General features: G+C 38.3%; 1 protein-coding gene across 1 annotated transcript in view; it reads right to left on the bottom strand.

The window, feature by feature from the left end:
* Window positions 1–19,428, bottom strand: part of LOC311195310 (DNA mismatch repair protein Msh3-like) — a gene marked incomplete at its 5' end in the record, with an annotated part of 41,871 nt that overhangs the window by 15,123 nt on the left and 7,320 nt on the right. The window contains 4 exons of the mRNA XM_084268689.1: window positions 10,150–10,307; window positions 13,613–13,727; window positions 17,229–17,336; window positions 19,003–19,119. Of these exons, the coding sequence (XP_084124815.1) occupies window positions 10,150–10,307; window positions 13,613–13,727; window positions 17,229–17,336; window positions 19,003–19,119 (498 nt within the window). The remainder of the gene's footprint in view (window positions 1–10,149; window positions 10,308–13,612; window positions 13,728–17,228; window positions 17,337–19,002; window positions 19,120–19,428) is intronic.

Genomic DNA, 19,428 nt, shown 5'->3' with positions numbered 1-19,428 from the left:
GGGCATAATCTACCCCAGAGGCATCGTTACAACACTGTAAATATAAATGAAAGGCCTAAGTAATTTTTGTTATCCTGGCAATAAACACAAACACAATTAAGCAAGAAACAAACAAAATAAATTACTCTGCCACAAAGCAGTAACATTTCTGGAAGTTACTTCTGGGTTCTTGACAACTAACAAGTTCTGTTTGTCTGACTGTCATTGTTGCTTTCCAGAGCAATAGGAACAATGCTTGTTTAGCATATAATTACACGTATGCAACTGCATTGTAATAACAGTTCCCTGCTTCCTGCACAATAGATAAATTAGTGTGTATGACAAAACCAGTAAGCACTGCTATACATATACAGATACACACATATGTAATAAACATGAAAAGGTACCTTTACTTTTTAATTTTCTAGCCTTTAAGAATCTAACTACACAGGCAAATTGAGAGAATCTAGTTTTTGCATGACTTTAAATTTAAATGTTTATTTTCAGGCATAAAAAAAACTAAAAATAAACTAAAAAAAAAAAAAAGCCAACACAACCACCACCACAGTTCTAGAGAAAACCCGGCAAGACACAGACAAGTTACTCTGCTGAGATAAACCCCTCCACAGTTTCTATTCAGCACTCAGTCTCACGGTGATTTCTGCATTACATAGGATGCCCAACACTGCTGTCACCTCAAGACTTGAATTTCATAGCCTAGATTTTTATGGTAAAGGTATGAAGAAACTGACTAGCTGAATTTCAATGCCAAGTTTTGTGATTTAACTGATATTTCTAGGACAGACAGGAAGACTAATCTTCGTAATCCCACCCTATAAGCCTCAAGTAAATCAATAAAGCAATATATGGAAGCAAGGAATTTTTTAGTTTAGAAACTAGTCTTTTGAGTTAAGAACAATAAAGACTGCATGTGATATGCCAGACACTATAAGCTATTCTGGCAAATTACTGAGGAGTTTACCAGAAAGGACAAGAATTTATTATGCTAAATATGTGAATGCTCAAAACCTGTCTCAGTCCAGCCCAATGATTCTGACTGATTCTGGAGGCTGTGGGCAGCACAACAATTCTGAGAAAGACGCAGAAACCTGTAAATGGTAGTGATGTAGTGATTTCAGGAAAAGGCTTTTCCATAGATTTAAAAAAAAAAGTCATGATTATGTAATCTCTAGTGCATAATAGAATATACTATAGGATATGTTGGTTAAGATTTCTTACAAAACAGAATTAATGCAGACCCCCTCAAGGGGTGAAAAACAGTACCATCATACTCCATCCAGAGAATAAAAGACTAACAAGAAGATAGGAAAGGCACATGTAAGACATAAAAGCCCCCCAAATCTCCTGTGGTCTGCTAACCATTTTAAAATGTCATCAGTGTGCTGCTCCCTCAGCAATCAAGATGAAACACACAGAGCAGCTTTGGGTGGATGATGTCCATTTCTTTATCGTGTTTAGTGAAATCACTCTGTAGGAAGAGATTTCTAATGAAGAACACTTCTAACCCACTTTCAAGCAAGCGTGTTCCTGGACAATCTCTATCCAAATACAGCTCATCTGTGAACCAAGCAATGCATAAAAATCTAACAAGCTGCATCCTGGTTACAAACTGTTCTTTTTGCCTACTGCTGTCCGAATAGCACCATCTCTGCAGTGGAGCTCTGAAAAAATGGAGCTTGTTACTTATTATTTTAAATACAAAAATCTTCCCTCTGCTCCTGTGCACCTCCCTCCAACTGACCAACTGGTAAAACTGGAATGAAATTAAGGGCAACATTATTTGTGTAGTTCGAAAAAGCTGGGAAGAATTTTTGCCACCAGCAGCTACATCAATGGAACATTCATTTCCATTAATATTTACAAGCACTACTTTGTTTTTATTCTTAAGTGATTTACCTCAGATTTCAATTTATTGTGAAAGGCACCTGGGAAACATCTTCCACTCAATTTCCACTCAAACAGAAACGTTCTCTTTTTCCTGCTTCACATACCACTCCATCCTGTGCTTTCTGATTTTTTCAAGATTTCTTATAAAAGGTAATCTTAAGCCTTGAAACATTTTAACCTGTGTAAAAGTAAATCATCCCCATTTAAATATCTGTAAAATTATTGAGACAGTGACAGTCCAGTGAAGCAAAGAAAAAAACAAATGCAAACATCTAAAACTGACTGCCCAAATGTTTGCTGGTTTTATGCACAGTATTTGCTTTGCATCACAGTTTTTAATTGTAATTAGATCTGTAATGATGCCATAAATATGTACATTTTATAGATTTTTTTAAAAGCTTGTCTAGAGTGAAAATAGTGAGGTTTGTCTAATAGTTTCTTTCAGCTCCACACACTCATGACAAAACTGTAGAATGAGTTTGTCAAGTTGTCAGAATTAAATAGCTGTTAAAGTACTTAGGGAGGTAACATACAAAATTTATCTATTGTGAGACCCAACCTTTTTGAAAGTCCAAAACTTAGAGAACAGACAGAATAAAACACAGAGAAGAAAGCATTATGGCATGTTTGATGGACAGCCTTTTAAGAAATGTGGATTTATAAGGGCTGAATTTTCCTGGGTTTTTTAGCTTACTTTGAAGAAATCCTTCATATCTACACCATCTTCTCAGCTTTAACAGCATTTCTTTCCAGAGTATCATCTCATCTTCTAGACAAGGTAAGGATTAAGGGCTTCAAAACAAATTCAGTTGTTTCTAAAGGTCCTTTGTATCATATGTAAGAAATTACTACAACTAGTCACAGTTCTGTCTTGTAATATACAACTATAGGTGGAATAAACATACTTCTCCTACATGGGAGAACAATGTGTCAGTCAGAAGCTGATCCCAGTTTGTTTTCTCACCTTGGCAGAGAATAGCCACACTCTGCTGTGCACAGTAGAAGACCTGACAGAAAGAATACATTATCTACACTCCCCTGAGTCTTATGCATCTCATGTTTGTGTGCTTCAGCTGATGATCATGCCACTGACAATACGTGAGATTTTTCTGGCACAAGGAAAACAACCCTCTCATCCCCAAAAGCTGGGCACACCAATGGGAAAAGATTTCTCTTCACACACCTTGCAGAAGCAGAGATACCTGCAGTCCTTGGAGGGATTATGTGAACAAGCCAACAGCTCCACACATTCTGCATTTGTGCTTGAGCCTACAGAGGTGCAGCCAGAAGCTTTCCCTTACTCTCTGGCCAGTAAATTCTCATTGTGCCACCAACTACCAAGGCTGAGAAATAAAATGGGTGAAGAGTCCATGACGGCTGTAGCACCTCATAGAAGAAATGTCACTTCAGGATGACATAAGTGCTCTTTCTTCCATCTTCATGAATCCCATTGCACGTGACTGACAAAGGTCTTTCTGCTCACAGGATGATGGAAATAAGTCACATCAGCAAGCATTGAGATGTTGCTTTTTTAGATCTAACATCAGCTCTCACTACCCATGCAAGCATGCAGTGTTCACAGGTAAAGTGTAATGGCCCACATGTCAGCTTTGTGCATTTCAGGACCAGTTAAAGGTGCTACCAGAGCAGTAGCAGAGCAAGCAATGACAAGCAGTAAGGGAAGTACAGCCACCAGCTGGCAGAACAGCACGATGCATTGAGGAACTTGGTGATGAAATGTCTTGGCCTCTAAAGCAGCTTCCTACTAACAAAGAGAGACTTAATCTCATCAGCGTCACCATGTGAAGCCAGGCATACATACAAATAATGCCATTTCTTCTTTACTCTGGAACACACAATGGAAGCTGACTGACTGACTTGTGAAGAGGACTGAAAACATGCACGGTCACTTTGTTCAAAGAGCTGAGAACACAAAAAGAGCTTTGTTTCCTTACACCTATTCTCTTTCATAGATGAGAAAGAAGGTGGGAACTACTAGGATGCCTCTAAAACAGAGTGCCACTCTGCCACAAGAAGGCTCAACTGGAATAAAAAATCCAGGCTGGAGTGATGTGCTGGTCTGTGACTGACTGGCTGTGTCTTGCTCAATGACACTGCAATGGCAAACCAAGCAATGCAGCCACCTGGGATGTCTTTTCAAGGGTAAAGCCTGCCTGTTCAGAGATGATTTCTTAGACTCGAAAAAGATCAATGAGGTGAGAGAGGCCCCTGAACTCTGTCACCACATCTAACAGCTGTGAGGACATAGCTGATGCTTACCATGGGTTGGGCCTGAAATGCAGTTTTCAATAGCAGGAGTTGATCTTCAGTTGGCAAATCTCAATAGCACTGTTGTTCCTTGTAGCAATCAAAACTCCTTCCCTTTACCAACCCCCTGATCAACTCAGAACCACCACTCCTGGCCGAGGTATGTGGCTGGAACTGGATCTTGGATGCTGGACTTGAAATAAACGACCCAACTAAGGCCAGCAGCCAGGAGGATGAATTTGCCTCATTATTTCAGTATTAAATGAGGCTGGCAGTTCTCAACCAATATAGAAAAACATCCTTTCCTTTCCTCTGCCTCCCCTCTCTCCTTATGAAAGCAAAGACCACAAATGTGTCCTGTGTGTGAAGGACAATGAGGTAGGTCTCTGAGCAGAGGTTTGAAGACTGCCTTCAAAGTCACCTTTCAGAAGCTCAGCCTGAACCTGATGCTTTCCCTTGGTTTCCATATCTGCAAACACAAGTAGGCTGTGTGCAAGCCAGGGACACACACAAGTACCTCAGCAGGAAACAGCTTCTGCTGCATCGATCAGAAGCATCAAGTTACTGTATGATGGCAACAGCTCAAAGTCAGAGGGCCTAATTTATATGGCTCTGCAACTTTGTTATGCCAAACAGACGTGTTAAAGATCAGCTGCCTGAAGATCTTTGCACTCCAGTTTTAGTTGAATGAGCAACTATTACACATGTTCAAAATCATTATACAAAGACAGACAGACAAGCCAGTGACACAGCTATGTCACTTAAGCCCAAGAACGGATTCAGGATTCCACTGTGGCCTTGTCTATAAGAAAGACCCTGTATACAGACACTCAATACAAGCCAGAAGAACAAAACCATTCCTCCCCAGCTGAGGTGAACAACTACCATCTGTTTTCACAGCATTTTCAGATACACAGGGGAATTTGAGCTGAGTATCTCCTAGCTATAGATTTAGCAATAAGGAGTGCCCTCCATGTTAAAAATACATTTAAATCATCTGTTACAAGGATAAAATGTAGGACAAAGTTCTGTAAACCTTCATACAGATCACGCAATGCACAGAGCCTCTACCAAGACAACTGCCTGGAAGTGCAGGCAACTGCATGTCTTACATGAAGCAAAAGCATTAAACTGCTGCTTACCCAGGCAACCCACCACTATCACTCACTAACCTGTACTGCCAACCTCCACCACCTCTCTCTCTTCTTAATACACCTCCATAGACAACTCAAACTCTATATTTCTTTGCTATCATGAAGATTAAAGACATGCTGAGAATCAGTAGACAGCAGGATAACTTTCAGAAGAGACAAAGTGCACAAAAGGATAATCTACATGGATCTTACTGATGCTTCTATTTATTCCTGCAACGTTTAAGCATGTGGCACGTAACCTGCAAGAGGCAATTTCCAAACTGAAGCACAACGCAATGTATTAGCTCAGTCAACTGAAGCTGCACCTTCAACAGTAAGCCCAATTTGACTGATGGTGTTAAATGTCCTTGGAAGATGCATGTCACCAAAGTGTGACTGTGCATCTGATCACTGAATATAAGTGAAACTGCTTTTAATTCAGCACACAGGGAGAGCCAGGCAGGTAGGCGCTCTAGGAAGGAAATTCTTCTTTGTCCCTTCACCATCATCTAGAGTTGGTAGGAGTTGGCCTCTTTCACAGTATTCTTTCTAATGGCAGCTTGTGATTTAATAAATTGAGTCAGAATCTTGAATACAAGGCACTCAGTAATTTGAATTATTAATTACCTTGTTTATTTGAACACATTTTACCTTGAAGTTGTTCTAGCATTCTTATTCTCGATTTTGAAAATTGACCCTCATGAAAAGCTACTGGTGACTTACAGGTACTTTTCTAGCTCTAAGAAACTGCATTAGTAATTAAGTGAGACCTCTTTTAAAGGTCAGATTTCTTCAGCAGCTAAACATCATCTCTTCTGACCACATGATTAGGTCAACAGAATTTCTCTCATTAGTTCCTCCATATGTACATCTCCACACTTGCTTTGTCTTTCTACACAAACACAAACATGTTAATTTCCATGTTTGAATAACTGTAGTAGAAGAACAAATTGAATGTTCAAATTTGAAGCAGAAATTCAACCCATTTACTGAACGGAGAAACTTGATTAGGAATTTTCAAACATCAGAGAACTAAGTACTCAAATCACACTGAAAGTCAATATAAATTGAGCACTGATCTTTCCAAAACTACGCTAAACACAGCTTTAAATACAGCAATATGAAGAATATTTCAGTGTTTTTTTTAGTCTGATGTTATGAAGCTCGGACCACCAAACAGTAATGCAAACTTTTTGCTTACTAACAACCACTATCACCCTCTTCTCAGGTTTAGGAACAAAATCCTATCAATGGAAACACTTAAGGCTATTTTTAAGCATAAAACATGGTGAGATTTGGGAGAGTCCATCAGAGCACTCAAGATACTTACGTGAATAACACGAGCTGAATACTTTTCACCCCCACCCCTCCAAATTTTCAATTCACAGACTTGTAACAGCATGTCATCTGGGCTTAGGGACATTTTGCAGTAGAAGATTTTCTCCTATTATACCTCTTTAGGATGGAATGCTCAACACTACTGTGAAATGTTCAGAGTAGCCTTAGCACTCTACTGTGTGTATACACCCAGTAATGAAGATTAATCACTTTTATTTTCACCGTACCTGTAACCAATATAATTCCTTTTGCATCTTTAAAAATGTTTAATATAATGCTGTATTTAAAGCCAGTTTAGAGAAGCTATCATACATAAATACTAGGCAGATCCAAAGGAATAACCATAGTAGCAACCTCTCCATTTCCATGGAAACCCTACTTACAACACATGATCAAATCTTACATGAATGTTAATCTCTTAAATCTATATAAATTCACACTTCAAAGATGCAGTCTACAAACAAAAGAGTCTGCAATATAAAGCACCAGTATCTCAAAAAATTTAGCAAGCAGCAGAACTGTTGGTGCTCCTTATGCACAGAACTCCTCAGAGTCAGCCTGTAAAGCATCCCTCACAGCAGGGGTGCTAGAAAACAACACACCATGGCAGTGATGAAAATAACTTGGAAACTGACATCTTCCCATGCAATGTTTTTTAAAGATTAAAAAGATACCAAAATCATCAACAACAACAAAAAAAAATCTCATTCTCCAGAAAGACATGTATGTGGTCTGGTGTGGCAGTGCAAAAAGGAGGTCAGCATAGATGTGCCCTTCTGACAACAAAACACAGAAGAAGAAAACAACTAAAAAAGCCAAACCAAAACTGGGGGCAAGTCAAGAGAAAAATCTAATAATTTCAAGCTCATTCCCTACTAGAGCAGAGTTCTTGGCAAAAGCAGAGAACTTTTTCTAAGGCTTTATACATGTCTGTTCAGTGAGAGCACTAAAGAAACAATGTAAGACATTTTGCATGGTAGCTGAATTTATTTGTTTTCTCTTCCAACCAGGCATTAAAAACTACTCATCAATTACTTCCTAGGGCTAAGAAATACTATGAGTGTAACACCACGTTAACCTAGACTTACATACTTTAAGGCCTTCCCAGAACACTGAAAAAAACCCCCAAAAAACCCTACCCCAAACTCTCAAACTAACCAAAACAGAGGTACCAACTTTCTGGACAGTCTCTGTACACGTTTTCCCTCTGAGTTGCAGAATCTGCTAAGTTTCTCCTTTTCTCATGGCAGAGAGCAAAGTTCACGATTTGGAGAAGATGTGGACAAAGCAGGAAGTAGGCATGCCCAGACTGGGGACAAAAGACCACTCTGTGGCTACTGACAATCCAACACAGCAGAAGAGAAAAGAGCACTGACAACTGACCTACAATCATCAGCATGGATGATGATCACTTGGATATGTACAGCAAGGAAGGGCTATACTCCATAGGCTGAAGCAAAATGATCCAAGTATTTTAAGCATTTTTACTGAAAGAAAAGCTACAACTGGGTCAAGATCCTGTAAGAACACCACAGTTAATGCCTGTCCCACCAGTACAATCAATTCCCTCAAAATACACTATACAGAAGAGAGAAGTTTAAAGAGATGCAGACAAGCAGATCCACTTACAGTCTTTTACAAACTGAAGTGACCACCCTGGATTTCTGAAGGAATGCATTACATAAGCTCAGCTTCTTTTCTATTTTTTTATCCTTCCTGTTAACCATTTAACTAATGCATGACTCTTCCTATCTCAATGTATGTTCAATTTCTTCTTGATTAATATTGAGCCAATTAGCTTACTCTTAATTGCCAGCACAATGACAAGATTTTAAGTAATTCTTTACTATATTCATCTGGTGTTTGACACATTTCACATTAAATGAAGAATGGCATATCTAGCTGAGCTTCCAAAGCTAATTTAGACAAGGGAAAAAAATAAATCAATCAATCCCCTGTGTTAGAATTTGTCTGGGCTCCAAATTAATGGTCTGAAACCTCAGTCAGTAAGTAACATGCTCTGTGTCTGCTTGGCTTGAAACCTGAAAGAATAAATTCTATCTTCAACCACACTACATTATCAGAACAGATCTGAACAATATCAATAATGTAGAGAAAAGCCAAGTAGAATCAGAGAAATGCAGTGCAGAACAGGTGGAACTCAGATACATACATTTCAAGGTACTGTAGAGGATAAGAACCAATTTATTCTCTTTCTAGAAGGTACAAAATGAAATGGCATGCCCAGTGACTCTGTCACATTTCTTAATTTTTCTGCAAAAATAAGCAATTACAGCCAAATAAAAATAGAGAAAAGGGGAGATTAAGCTTAAGAGTAACAGACCTTTGCAAGTATGGTTAGAAATTGTCAGTGTGAACACAAGATAAGTACTCTGTTCACTTACAAAGGAAAACAAAAATAATGTTCAAATTGTTAATAATGTTGTAATTTTTTTCTGTAAAGTAATTCAGATCTTGTGTGTCCTATATTCCCTTGAGAAAAGCTCATCCAATCAACCAGTCAATTACTTTCAACGCAGGACAGGGAAAAAGGTAACCATTTTGAATTTTCAGCTCCAATTAATTTTATAAAGATAATAGAAATTGTTTTCTAATTTATTCACCTGCTTAGCACCAAAGTGCATCAAAGCACAACTGCATTCATTTTTGTCATGACACAGTGAGGCCTAAGAACATATCATCATTATATGATGAAGCAATCCCAAATGACCAGTATTTAGATTCCTTGTAAAATTAAGAAATGCACTCTGCCATCACAGAACTAGAATTTCAGAAAAAATAATCCTACTACAGATATATAATTGTTGTGAAAATTAAAACCACAAATAAGTTTCCATCTCCAGTACCACCAGTAACACAGAACTTCTGCTGATTACAAAAACAGACTAAAAAAAGGGGGGGAAAACCAGCTGGATGATCCTTGGCAAACATTAGACAGTAAAATAGGGAAGTTTTGACTTCAAAAATTACTCAGCACTGTCCTGAAAATGAGACATGTTAAGTGAAATGAACTGCCATTATTAATTTTTTTAAAATACCTGAAGTGTGTTCAAGACTGATAGTACAGAAAGGACAAAACCCCAAAATTCTCAGTGTCAAATACTGTATGTACAACTGTGCTGCCCTGCAGAAACCGATCTGATTTTTAGAGGTGACAGTATTCATTTTAGGGGAAACATCATTTGGCTATCACCTGGCAGAATAAATTTGGCTGAGGTGTCCATTCAGACACATGATGTTCAATACCTGCATCTTAATCAAGAGAGACACATTAACATTTTTATCCTTTAGAGATTCAAAGACTCCAAAACAAGTACCATAGCTTAGCAGGAAATCAGAACCAAAACCCAACAACCAATGCACGTATTTAAAATGAAAAAGGGAAACATCAAATATAAATTCTAAAGCTCTAAGTGAAACATTAAATTATACTTGGATGTGCACACACATGCCCCACCACAGTAACATTTTCATAAACATACAGCAAAGTTTGAAAGATTACCTGGTAAAAATACCATCCACAATACCAATCGTCGACTCCTCTGCGGGAACATAAGAACCAATCTGTGCCATGACTGTGATCAATGCAACTTGCTTTATATATGAACTCTTTCCTCCCATGTTGGGTCCAGTTATTATCATGACCCTTTCACCATCTCCCTGGAAACATAAAACATTGGTGAAACATATTGTCCTGCACATGGTGCTGTTCTAAGAAAGGCTGCTGAGTGTACGTGCCTACAGGGATAAAGGACAAGCCCTCAGGACACAGTCTGTAGTTGAAAAAGCTTCCTTCACAGCATTCAGTTTTCAAGAGTTTATGATGCCACGTATCAAAAATCTTCCTAAGTCCTCTCCAGGCTCATAAGAGAGGAGCATCACTATCATCTTTCATTATTCTTGAGCAAAACAAAGTGAGGAGAACCTTCTTGGTCCATCAAGGAACCAAGAGAATCCATGAAGCATCTGTACAATTTCATTTGAAGGGGGAACTTCACCAGCTTTCAGCACAGCCAGTGCTGTCCTAATTTGGATTCTGCTCCAGTTAAGGAGTTCTCATTGCCAAATGGGGGGGAAATCTGTCAGCCAAAGATCAGACCTAGACCCCTTCATAACTGCTTGCCTTGGTACAACACACACACATTCAAACAGAAGGGCTACAAGAAGAAATCAAGACATTTTTGAGTTTGGCAATACTTGACTGCAACACAGATATTGTGAGCAGATTGTATCCAATCTCTGATTGACTGGTGCATCCAACCACTGAAATCTTACAGAAAAATGAATCAGATGCAAGAGCTTGTCTCAGCTGTAAAAGTCCCTACAGTACTGCTGTAGGTCTATGGCTCCAGAGTAAAACTGTCATCTTCTGGTGGAAGACAGTTGCTAATACAAAATTAAAACTCATCAATGAGTCTATAAAGCCTTATCACAGCCTGCATCAAAACTAGGAAATTAGATTATGCAAGGATGTTGAATAACTAGAGTTTTTACTTTCTACTACATACATACAATGAAATCCAACAACTGATGAACTAACCAAAAGTCAGCATATTTCACTGCTCCACAGGCGGGGCATGTCAGACAGGACAAGCATAATGAACATTAGACACACTACTTAGGGAAGTTGGAACTGACCAGGCACTGTGATGACAACAACATATCTCTGAGGAATAAACATGATTATCTTTACAGGGATTTCATTTTGTTAAGAGGGAGGCAAATAAGATTTATATGTCACATGTCATAATCCACATCATAGAAAAGATGGATGGAATCAGTCTTAGGTCAATGCAGAAAACTGTTTAGCTTTTGCTGGAAAAAAAAAAAAACCCTGTCCATAAGGAAGTCACAATAAAGTCAAAACCCAAAAAATGTCATTATCAGGAATAAAGAATGGAAGTAATAACATGCATATGACTACATGAGAACAAAACTCACAACATTCTAGTCTCTGAGGTGTAGTTTCAATGCAGCAACTGAAACTTCATCAGGACCACCATTTGGCTCAACACAACAGAATTACAGATACTTAAATCCAGGATGAGTTAATCTGTTAGAACCCACAAACTTCTTCCATGTGTTTGGTATCCCTCTGGGGTCCCTCCAGCCATGTTCTGACACTGGTGGCTGGCTTGCAAAGCCAGCTTTCAGAAAGAACATATGCTGTAACATCAGACCAGAGAGCCCATCTGCCCTTATAATTGCACAGAACCATAAGCTAACATCTTAGTGGAATTTATGGATGAAGTTAGAATTTCCATGAATATTTGGATGAGAGAGGGAGAACTGAAAAATAAGATGTTTATTTCAGGGCACTGCAAGAAAGCTTTTCCTAAAGTTAGTTATTTGACAACATTTCAGCTGAAAACATGACAGCAATTGCATTTTACTGTTGATTCAAATACATCAGCTTAAAACCAGACACGTTTTAATAAACTGGGTTCCCACCTACCTCTCTCAAAAAAGACAGAACTCTAACAGTAGAGGCAAAAACGATTCCACCACGATCAGCTGATTTTGTAATATTCAGTATTTAGAAAGCCAACATAAGAATGGGGCTAACAGGGGAAAGTGCATGATGATTACTGAATGAAATGATGAGTTTTCTGTAAATGCCATCTGTCGTTTGTTTGGAGTTGACAAATAATTTTGAAAACATTCCCTGATGTATTGCACAATATCTGTATCATTGTTCAGTATATAACATGGTTTAAAAATATCTCCAGAGAAATACATACACATTTGAATGGTATTTATCACAGCCCATGCTCCACACTGACATACCTTTTATATATCAACTGTATGAAAAAGCAGTTACGTGTACACAGTTCAGTGCATTTTTTGTATTAAGAACAAAAACACAGTATTTAAAAAAAGGTTCAGAAAGGTAAATATTTAATAAAAAACGCCAAAAGGGCATGCCACTTAAAAAAACAAATTTAGGTTTTGATAAAAAAAAAAGGAGGAAACAAAATAAAAGATGTTTATCAGAAACAGATTAAGTGAAGTAAAATATGACAATATTTCCTACCTGTGGTAATTGTGTATTTATAGCAATTTTAGGTAATGTAGGTCATGCAATTTAGGTAATGTTGCATAGAAAATGTCAGGAAATAACCTACCCACTTTCTTTGACGACTTGGCAACAATAACAAGCAAGAGTCTTACTACTTCTCAACATCACTCTCTATTGCAGAAAACAACAGCCAGAAGGAGACTTAGGGGCAACACACTGCCTGCAAGCTAAGCATGGGGGATCTTTAGCATATGTTAATATGAAAGGCTTCTTCCAACCAGTGTGCAATCTACAAAGAATGGACTTGCCACTACACAGTCAAGAGTCAGAGCTCCAAATCTGCTCTGTCAGATTAAAAAAGGCTGCATGAAATCAATACCTCCAGAAAGAAAGGAAAACACATAGTAAAGTAATACCACCAAAAATGATCTGAGCTATCTTAGAACTGTCTTGGAAAGTGAGCCTGTAAGACATGGAAACATTTGTTGTGCATTTGAACATTAAAAAGTTCCACTAATCTCACATAAAGTTATGACAAAATGTAGACTTCTTCTGATAACACTGGTAAAACCCCTGGAATTATTAATTTGTTTTTCAAAAAGAGCCACTTTAAACTTTTATTTTCCTAGTTTTGAGATCATCTGTTTTAGCTTAGGAAGGGATTGGTTGGACTTGATGATCTTCAAAGGTCTTTTGCAACCCTGTGATCCTGTGATCTTTCTTAATGCCGTGAAAAGCGAACAATGTTGTAAAGAGAGTGTCTGGCTGCTAGATAGCAGAAAAAGGACACAACAGATGTGATCACATCTAGCCATATCTCTCTGAAATGTAACCAAGCAGAAAGCTGTATGATTAAATTATTTATTTTAACTTCGTGGCCAGGATGCAGATGCCAAATTCCCCCCCTTGGATGATGCTGAAGCTCAAACCATTTCTCAGTACTTACTGAAAGGTTAGTGGTATTTGGAACATACTGATCCTGTTCTCCCAGTAGCACATCAATCACAGGGTGCCTCCCATTTTTTATAATTATTTCTCGACGATTATCTTGCACAGTTGGTCTGCAGAAAGGAAGAGACATTAATTTCAACATTCATTGTAACTGATTACTTAGAAGTACTGCAGCTAAAGCCTGAAGAAGGGTAGGAAAAAAATAGAAATGACAAAAATTAATTAATGCTGTCAAATATTTCTAAGGACTTCCCTGGTTTCATTCAGTGATAAAAAAGTATTAGCAGATTGGGTAACAAAATTTTAGAATTCTTCATTTTTCCACTCCCTAGGGAATGTTTTTGTTTGTTTAGTTGTATTCTAAAGGAATACTAGGAACTACAAAATGAACAAGCAGTAGCAAAAATACGCAAACTGGAGGGGACTGCTTTCTTCCCACCACTACAGTGGCTTCTGCAAGTGCCACCTTTTGCAGACACATTTCATACTCTCAGAATGATCTTGCTGAACTAGTCCAACCTGCTACTGCATTAAACCCTAACTAGTGTGGGGAGTGGAAAAATAATTGTCCAACTTTGTATATTATGACTGATAACACATTAAATGATATAAATCAAAGAGTACAGTATGACAGAGCTGTAACTCTCCTATAAACATTAGCAGCTCTCATAATGTGACAGCAACTCCCAAACATATGAGTCATCAAACCATAACAGTCTATAGAAAGAGCTTACTATTTAAGTTGACATACTGAAATGACAGTACCTTTTCAGAGATTAGTATGCAAACCAGATCAATACTACTTACTTTCTTCTCTCATCTCCAAACCATGTAAAAAGTTTTGCCTTTAATGCTTCCACCTTAGCTACAAATTTATCTATGTGTCTAGTCATACATGTGTAATTCCACGTTATACATCTTCACATCAACAAAGTTCTACCTCCAAGAGCTGTGTGCTCTTCACAGAGAGAAAAATGCAAAAGAAGCATGTTCCACTAAATTATGACTGTGATTTCCTTTTGTTCTCTTGCAACTTAAATTTACTTTTTCATTGCAAACTGAAGTGCAGCATTCAATGGAGAGGTAAATGTGGTGTCATGTCTCAGCAACATTTTGTTACACAAGAAGTATAATCACTCTGAAATAAGAGCAGTAATTTAGGAAAGTGACGACAGCTGAGTAAAAGAGTAATACTGGAATAAAGACACATATTTTTTTTACTGGAAATTAACTAACACTTTGGATGGACTTTAGAGGGGAGGGAAGAAAAGACGCGAGGAGCGTGATTTTTCCTGAGTGGAAGAATGATGATGCAATTTGAAAAGAACATGGAGATAAAATAAATGACATATTAGGAGCACAATGCACTGGAGAAAGAGGTGCAAGTTAAGAATGGTGTGGGTTGGTTTCTTTTTAGCACGAAGATATTTCCAGCAGTTGAATAGCTGAGATTAAACCAATATGGACAGAGTCTTAGGCCTTTGGGATAAAGAAAGGAAATGTCACCCTCCATCTGATGAACTGGTAAGCTGTTTGGAGCTGTAATATGATAGTCCTAAAAGGGAGAACATCCCTAGAAGCACTTCCTTCTGGATTTCTCCACTTTGCATTCAGAAGAGAGGCATAACAGCTGAATGATCCATTTGCCATTTTATAATTCTGCCCTCTACTTTGGGCATAATTGTCTTTATCCTAACTGCTCAAGCCTCCATACACGTAACTGTGAAATATGATGTGAGTTTCAGATGCCATGAGCCTTGCTGACTCTGCCTATTCTGGTTTCACACAATGGGGCTTGCAGAGGCAGGCCCTCAGCCACAGTCATTTAAAAGTTCTTCCCTGTCCCAGTTAGACAATCACATGTCATGCAGTAAGAGAGAACTGGGGGACGGGGGTGGAAATTGCTCTGGAATGTATAACGTCCTTTATTCATGCATCTTTTCAATGGTGCTCCTTAAACAAACTCACTGCTTGCAGAATGGATACTCAAACTTCAGATGATGATCTCTGGGCTACCTACACCAGTTAGGCATCTAACTTTGTGTCCTGGGAGCCCAATGCCTTACATTGTCCATGTCAGGGTTGAGTCTCCCAAAGCAGGGTTCCAGAGACAGGTTGAAACTCCAAGATATGCTTACTACTCTCCAACAACCATGTGGAGCACCAGTGCTCCCAACCTCACAACTTGTTTACCTGCCTCAGGTAGGATGATATGAAACAATCCTCAATCAAAAAAACATTCTCCCGAAATACTCGAGTTGGTTAATATGGATGTCCCGTCTTTCCTTCAGTAGTCCTCCAAAATTAATTATTGACACCTTCCCTGCAGCTGAAGTTTCACTGAGAAGTCTCCTTCCTGCCAGTTTATAAGCTCTAAGCCACTCTTTAAAATTCAGTGAATTATTTAAACACTGCACAGTGAATTAATAAAATTTCAGTTTGTTTTCTCATCTCAGTATACAGAATAAACGAGCAATTACTTTTAAAGAGATTTTGATTAGCAGCAGGCATGATCAAGAATCCAGAAGTGATCAATACTGTCTTTAATGCTGTATAAATGCAGAAGGATATCTAAGTGGATTTCCCTTTATCCACACACATTTAATACATGATTTGCTGTTATTTCCACGGGTCACAAATGTTACCAATTCATATGGTTATACATAAGCAATTGCCCAATTACTTGCAATGTAGCCCCACAATGACATTTAAAAACCACACAGCACTTTTCAAAAAAAGAGTATGTGGACTGTATGGAAGAAGGAATGGCTGAGGACTGGAAACAGATAGCCCTCACAAGGGTGTTCACAGTAAGCCTCAGAAACAGTAAATGCCAATCTCTAGGACAGCACTCAGCAAGCTGAAGCAGTGGTTCAGCGAGCGTCGAGTCTCTCTGGGGACACAGACCTCGTGATATAGAAGAAAACACACCAATAAGACTGACTATCTCTGTGTAGGTGCAAGGGATGTGGGTTTGCGAGGGGGAGGAAGACCCAAGTTGCAGATTGTACACACTCAGGAGCCAGCTCTGGACCAATCTCTGAGGCAGAAAGCCTTAAGGGTTCATGCTTCCTCATGGCAGAATGCAGCAGGCTGTGGTGCCTGGTGTGCACGTGTGGGTCTTGCACAGAGGGAAGGGCACAGCTCATCAGATTTAACACACATTCCTAGGTAAGGCACCATCCCTGCTCTGGAAGCTGGCTCTAATTACCTATTATTTACCTGAAATACATCTTTGAAACATACCTCATACACCTTAAAATCTTAGGTATTATACACTATAAAGTCAGACTTTGATGAGGAGAAAAGAAATAGGAGGAAAAAAATTTCCATGCAAAGTCCAACATATATTTATGTTTGTGAGATATCATCTACCAACCACACACAGTTTGAAAACCAGACAAACATGAGATGTCAAATTTAAACCGCAATGTTTACAGACTTGAATTAAGCCCAGAAGTGCCGCTTTGCAAAATCAGATTAAGTCGAAACTACTGCAAACAATTTCAATAATGCATTTTATCACGGTACACATATTAAAATCAAATTTATTTAAAAAGCTCTCTCATAATTCCCTATAAAATCTTACATAAAAATTAAACATTTATTACCTGCAGTAGTCTCCTTGTTTAGCCACCTGAGCCAATGAGAACAGACAGTCGATAGTTGCTAGGTGACCAAGTGCTTTAGACATGGGGTGATAATGTTCACTGAAATGGCTACACCAAAACAGGGGAAAATAACAGGAGGAAGAAAAGAGGAAAAAAAAAAATCATTTCATACAGATAGGAATGTACTGTCAAAATACACCTCGTGCATGCTTCTCACAGAGCTCTCTACAGTCTCTAAATTACTCTGAATTCAAATCTCCCAGCAGTGTATTAACTTACAGTGTGAGGACACAATCTTGCTCACAGCAGACTTCGTGCTTCCCTTGTAACAGGGCATTATTTTTAAGCACAAAAAGGTGGCAAAATGAAACTCATTTAATAGCATATAAAGGGTCCACAGTTGATCCCTGCTGCCTAAATAAGGTCTCTGAAAATGCCACTGTTTATCACAGTGGCAGCTGAATCGCAACTGCCAATTCACTTCAGCTGTAAGTTACAGTCAAATAACCCCCCCCTCCAAACAATAAAAAAAAACCCTCAAACCCCGAAGTGCCTGAATACAGGATTTGTCTACAATATCAATAAAATATGGTAAGTACAATAGAAAATTCAAGAATTCACCTTCCATTTATGGTACCGATGCCCCTAGTACAACAATAACATTACCAGGAGAAAGCAGAGTTCATTCTTTTAGTACTGTAGAATTTATTTCTCTCCACTCCTAGCCTCAAAGATACAATTGGGGAATATAAAGCAAGTAAGGGAGCAAAAATGAATAAATAAATAAATGGAGGGCTGGGGAAGATCACTCTCTACACATCTTTCCTTGCTGTACGCTGCTATCATATGACACTATTGAAATCATCAAAGTGAACATGAAAAGCAGCAGATCTAAGTAAAGAAAGGTCTACTAAAACTTATATGGCTAATATAGTAACAAAAAAAATAATGTAACTATTTTTATGGTATTGCAAAGGCAATACATCTGGAAGAGTGAATTGGAATTTCAGTTTCTAATAAAGTTTACAGAACCTCTGGGTTCCTACCAAGAGGCAAAACTTGGCATCAGTTACATCCAGTGAGGCAATTTCAGAAGGAAGTTTTTGTGGTATGGAAAAAAGCACAAGTGAGTTAATTATTATTGCAAGAATTGAGGGATAATTTCAGTGTGCTAGTAATTCCTGGAAGTAAAGCAGTGATTTATAACCTGACACCTGAAAATTAAAGGTGTTCAGAAGTTTGAGAAATATATTTTAAACTTAACATACACAGGTCTATGGGGCCAGATGGGATCCATCCCAGGGTGCTGAAGGAGCTAGCAGAAGTGCTCACCAGGCCGCTTTCCATACAGGGGTAGGGAGAATCACACTCACACAAGCAACTGCCCAAACACCCTGAACATTCCTAACTGAAAAACTGTAACACTGCAATTGTTGTATAATAAATTCTATTCTCATCTCAGTTACACTGTACTAGATTCCGTTTCACTCAATTTTCAAATTTTGAGAGCCACTGTATATATTTAATAGTGTGCTGTCATCAGAATTTTAAAATCTAGAGACATCACTGCTGCCTTCAGGACTTAGTGTGTAAAGGTCTCGCTTTCAAATGCTTTATGTTGAAGAACAGTATTTTACCATGGGCAGCATAGCTGAGTTATCAACTGCGTTTTTTCCTTTGGTTGTTTTTTTTTTGTTAAGATAAAACTCTTTCTTCTTCTGTTCTTACAGCAATAAATAAAATAATAAAAAATGAGTCTATTTTGTCAACTCACTCTAAAAAGTTTAGCCATTCAGCGTTGCAGTCAAGGACTAGCTGCTCCCGGAGCTGATTCAGATGTTTGTCATTTTCTATAACAAACGGCGAGTGGAAACGGCTGACAGCTTTTGTGCTGGAAAACAGAGAGAAGCCAAATAGGAAATCAAGGTTACTAAGCAATCAGTTACACCATCTACATGCAAAATTGGACTAGTTTTCTAACTCACTCTGAGCCTTGAAAATGCACGGTAAAAAAGCCAGTTCTTTTATTGTGGTACCAAACTCTATTGATACCAGTGATCTTCACTGTGAATAAAGTGATTGGCTACTGTACTGCTGCCCATTCTGAAGGCTGCATTTTTCACAATGTATTATGTATCACTGAAGCTTATATATCTCACAAAATTCTCTTCAGCAACAGGCTTCACAAAGATGATTTTTC

This window comes from Gallinula chloropus (assembly GCF_964237585.1).
Source record: "Gallinula chloropus genome assembly, chromosome: 10".
NCBI lineage: Eukaryota > Metazoa > Chordata > Aves > Gruiformes > Rallidae > Gallinula > Gallinula chloropus.
The sequence above is the reverse complement of the archived record's forward strand: the minus strand, read 5'-3'. Positions and strand labels throughout refer to the sequence as shown.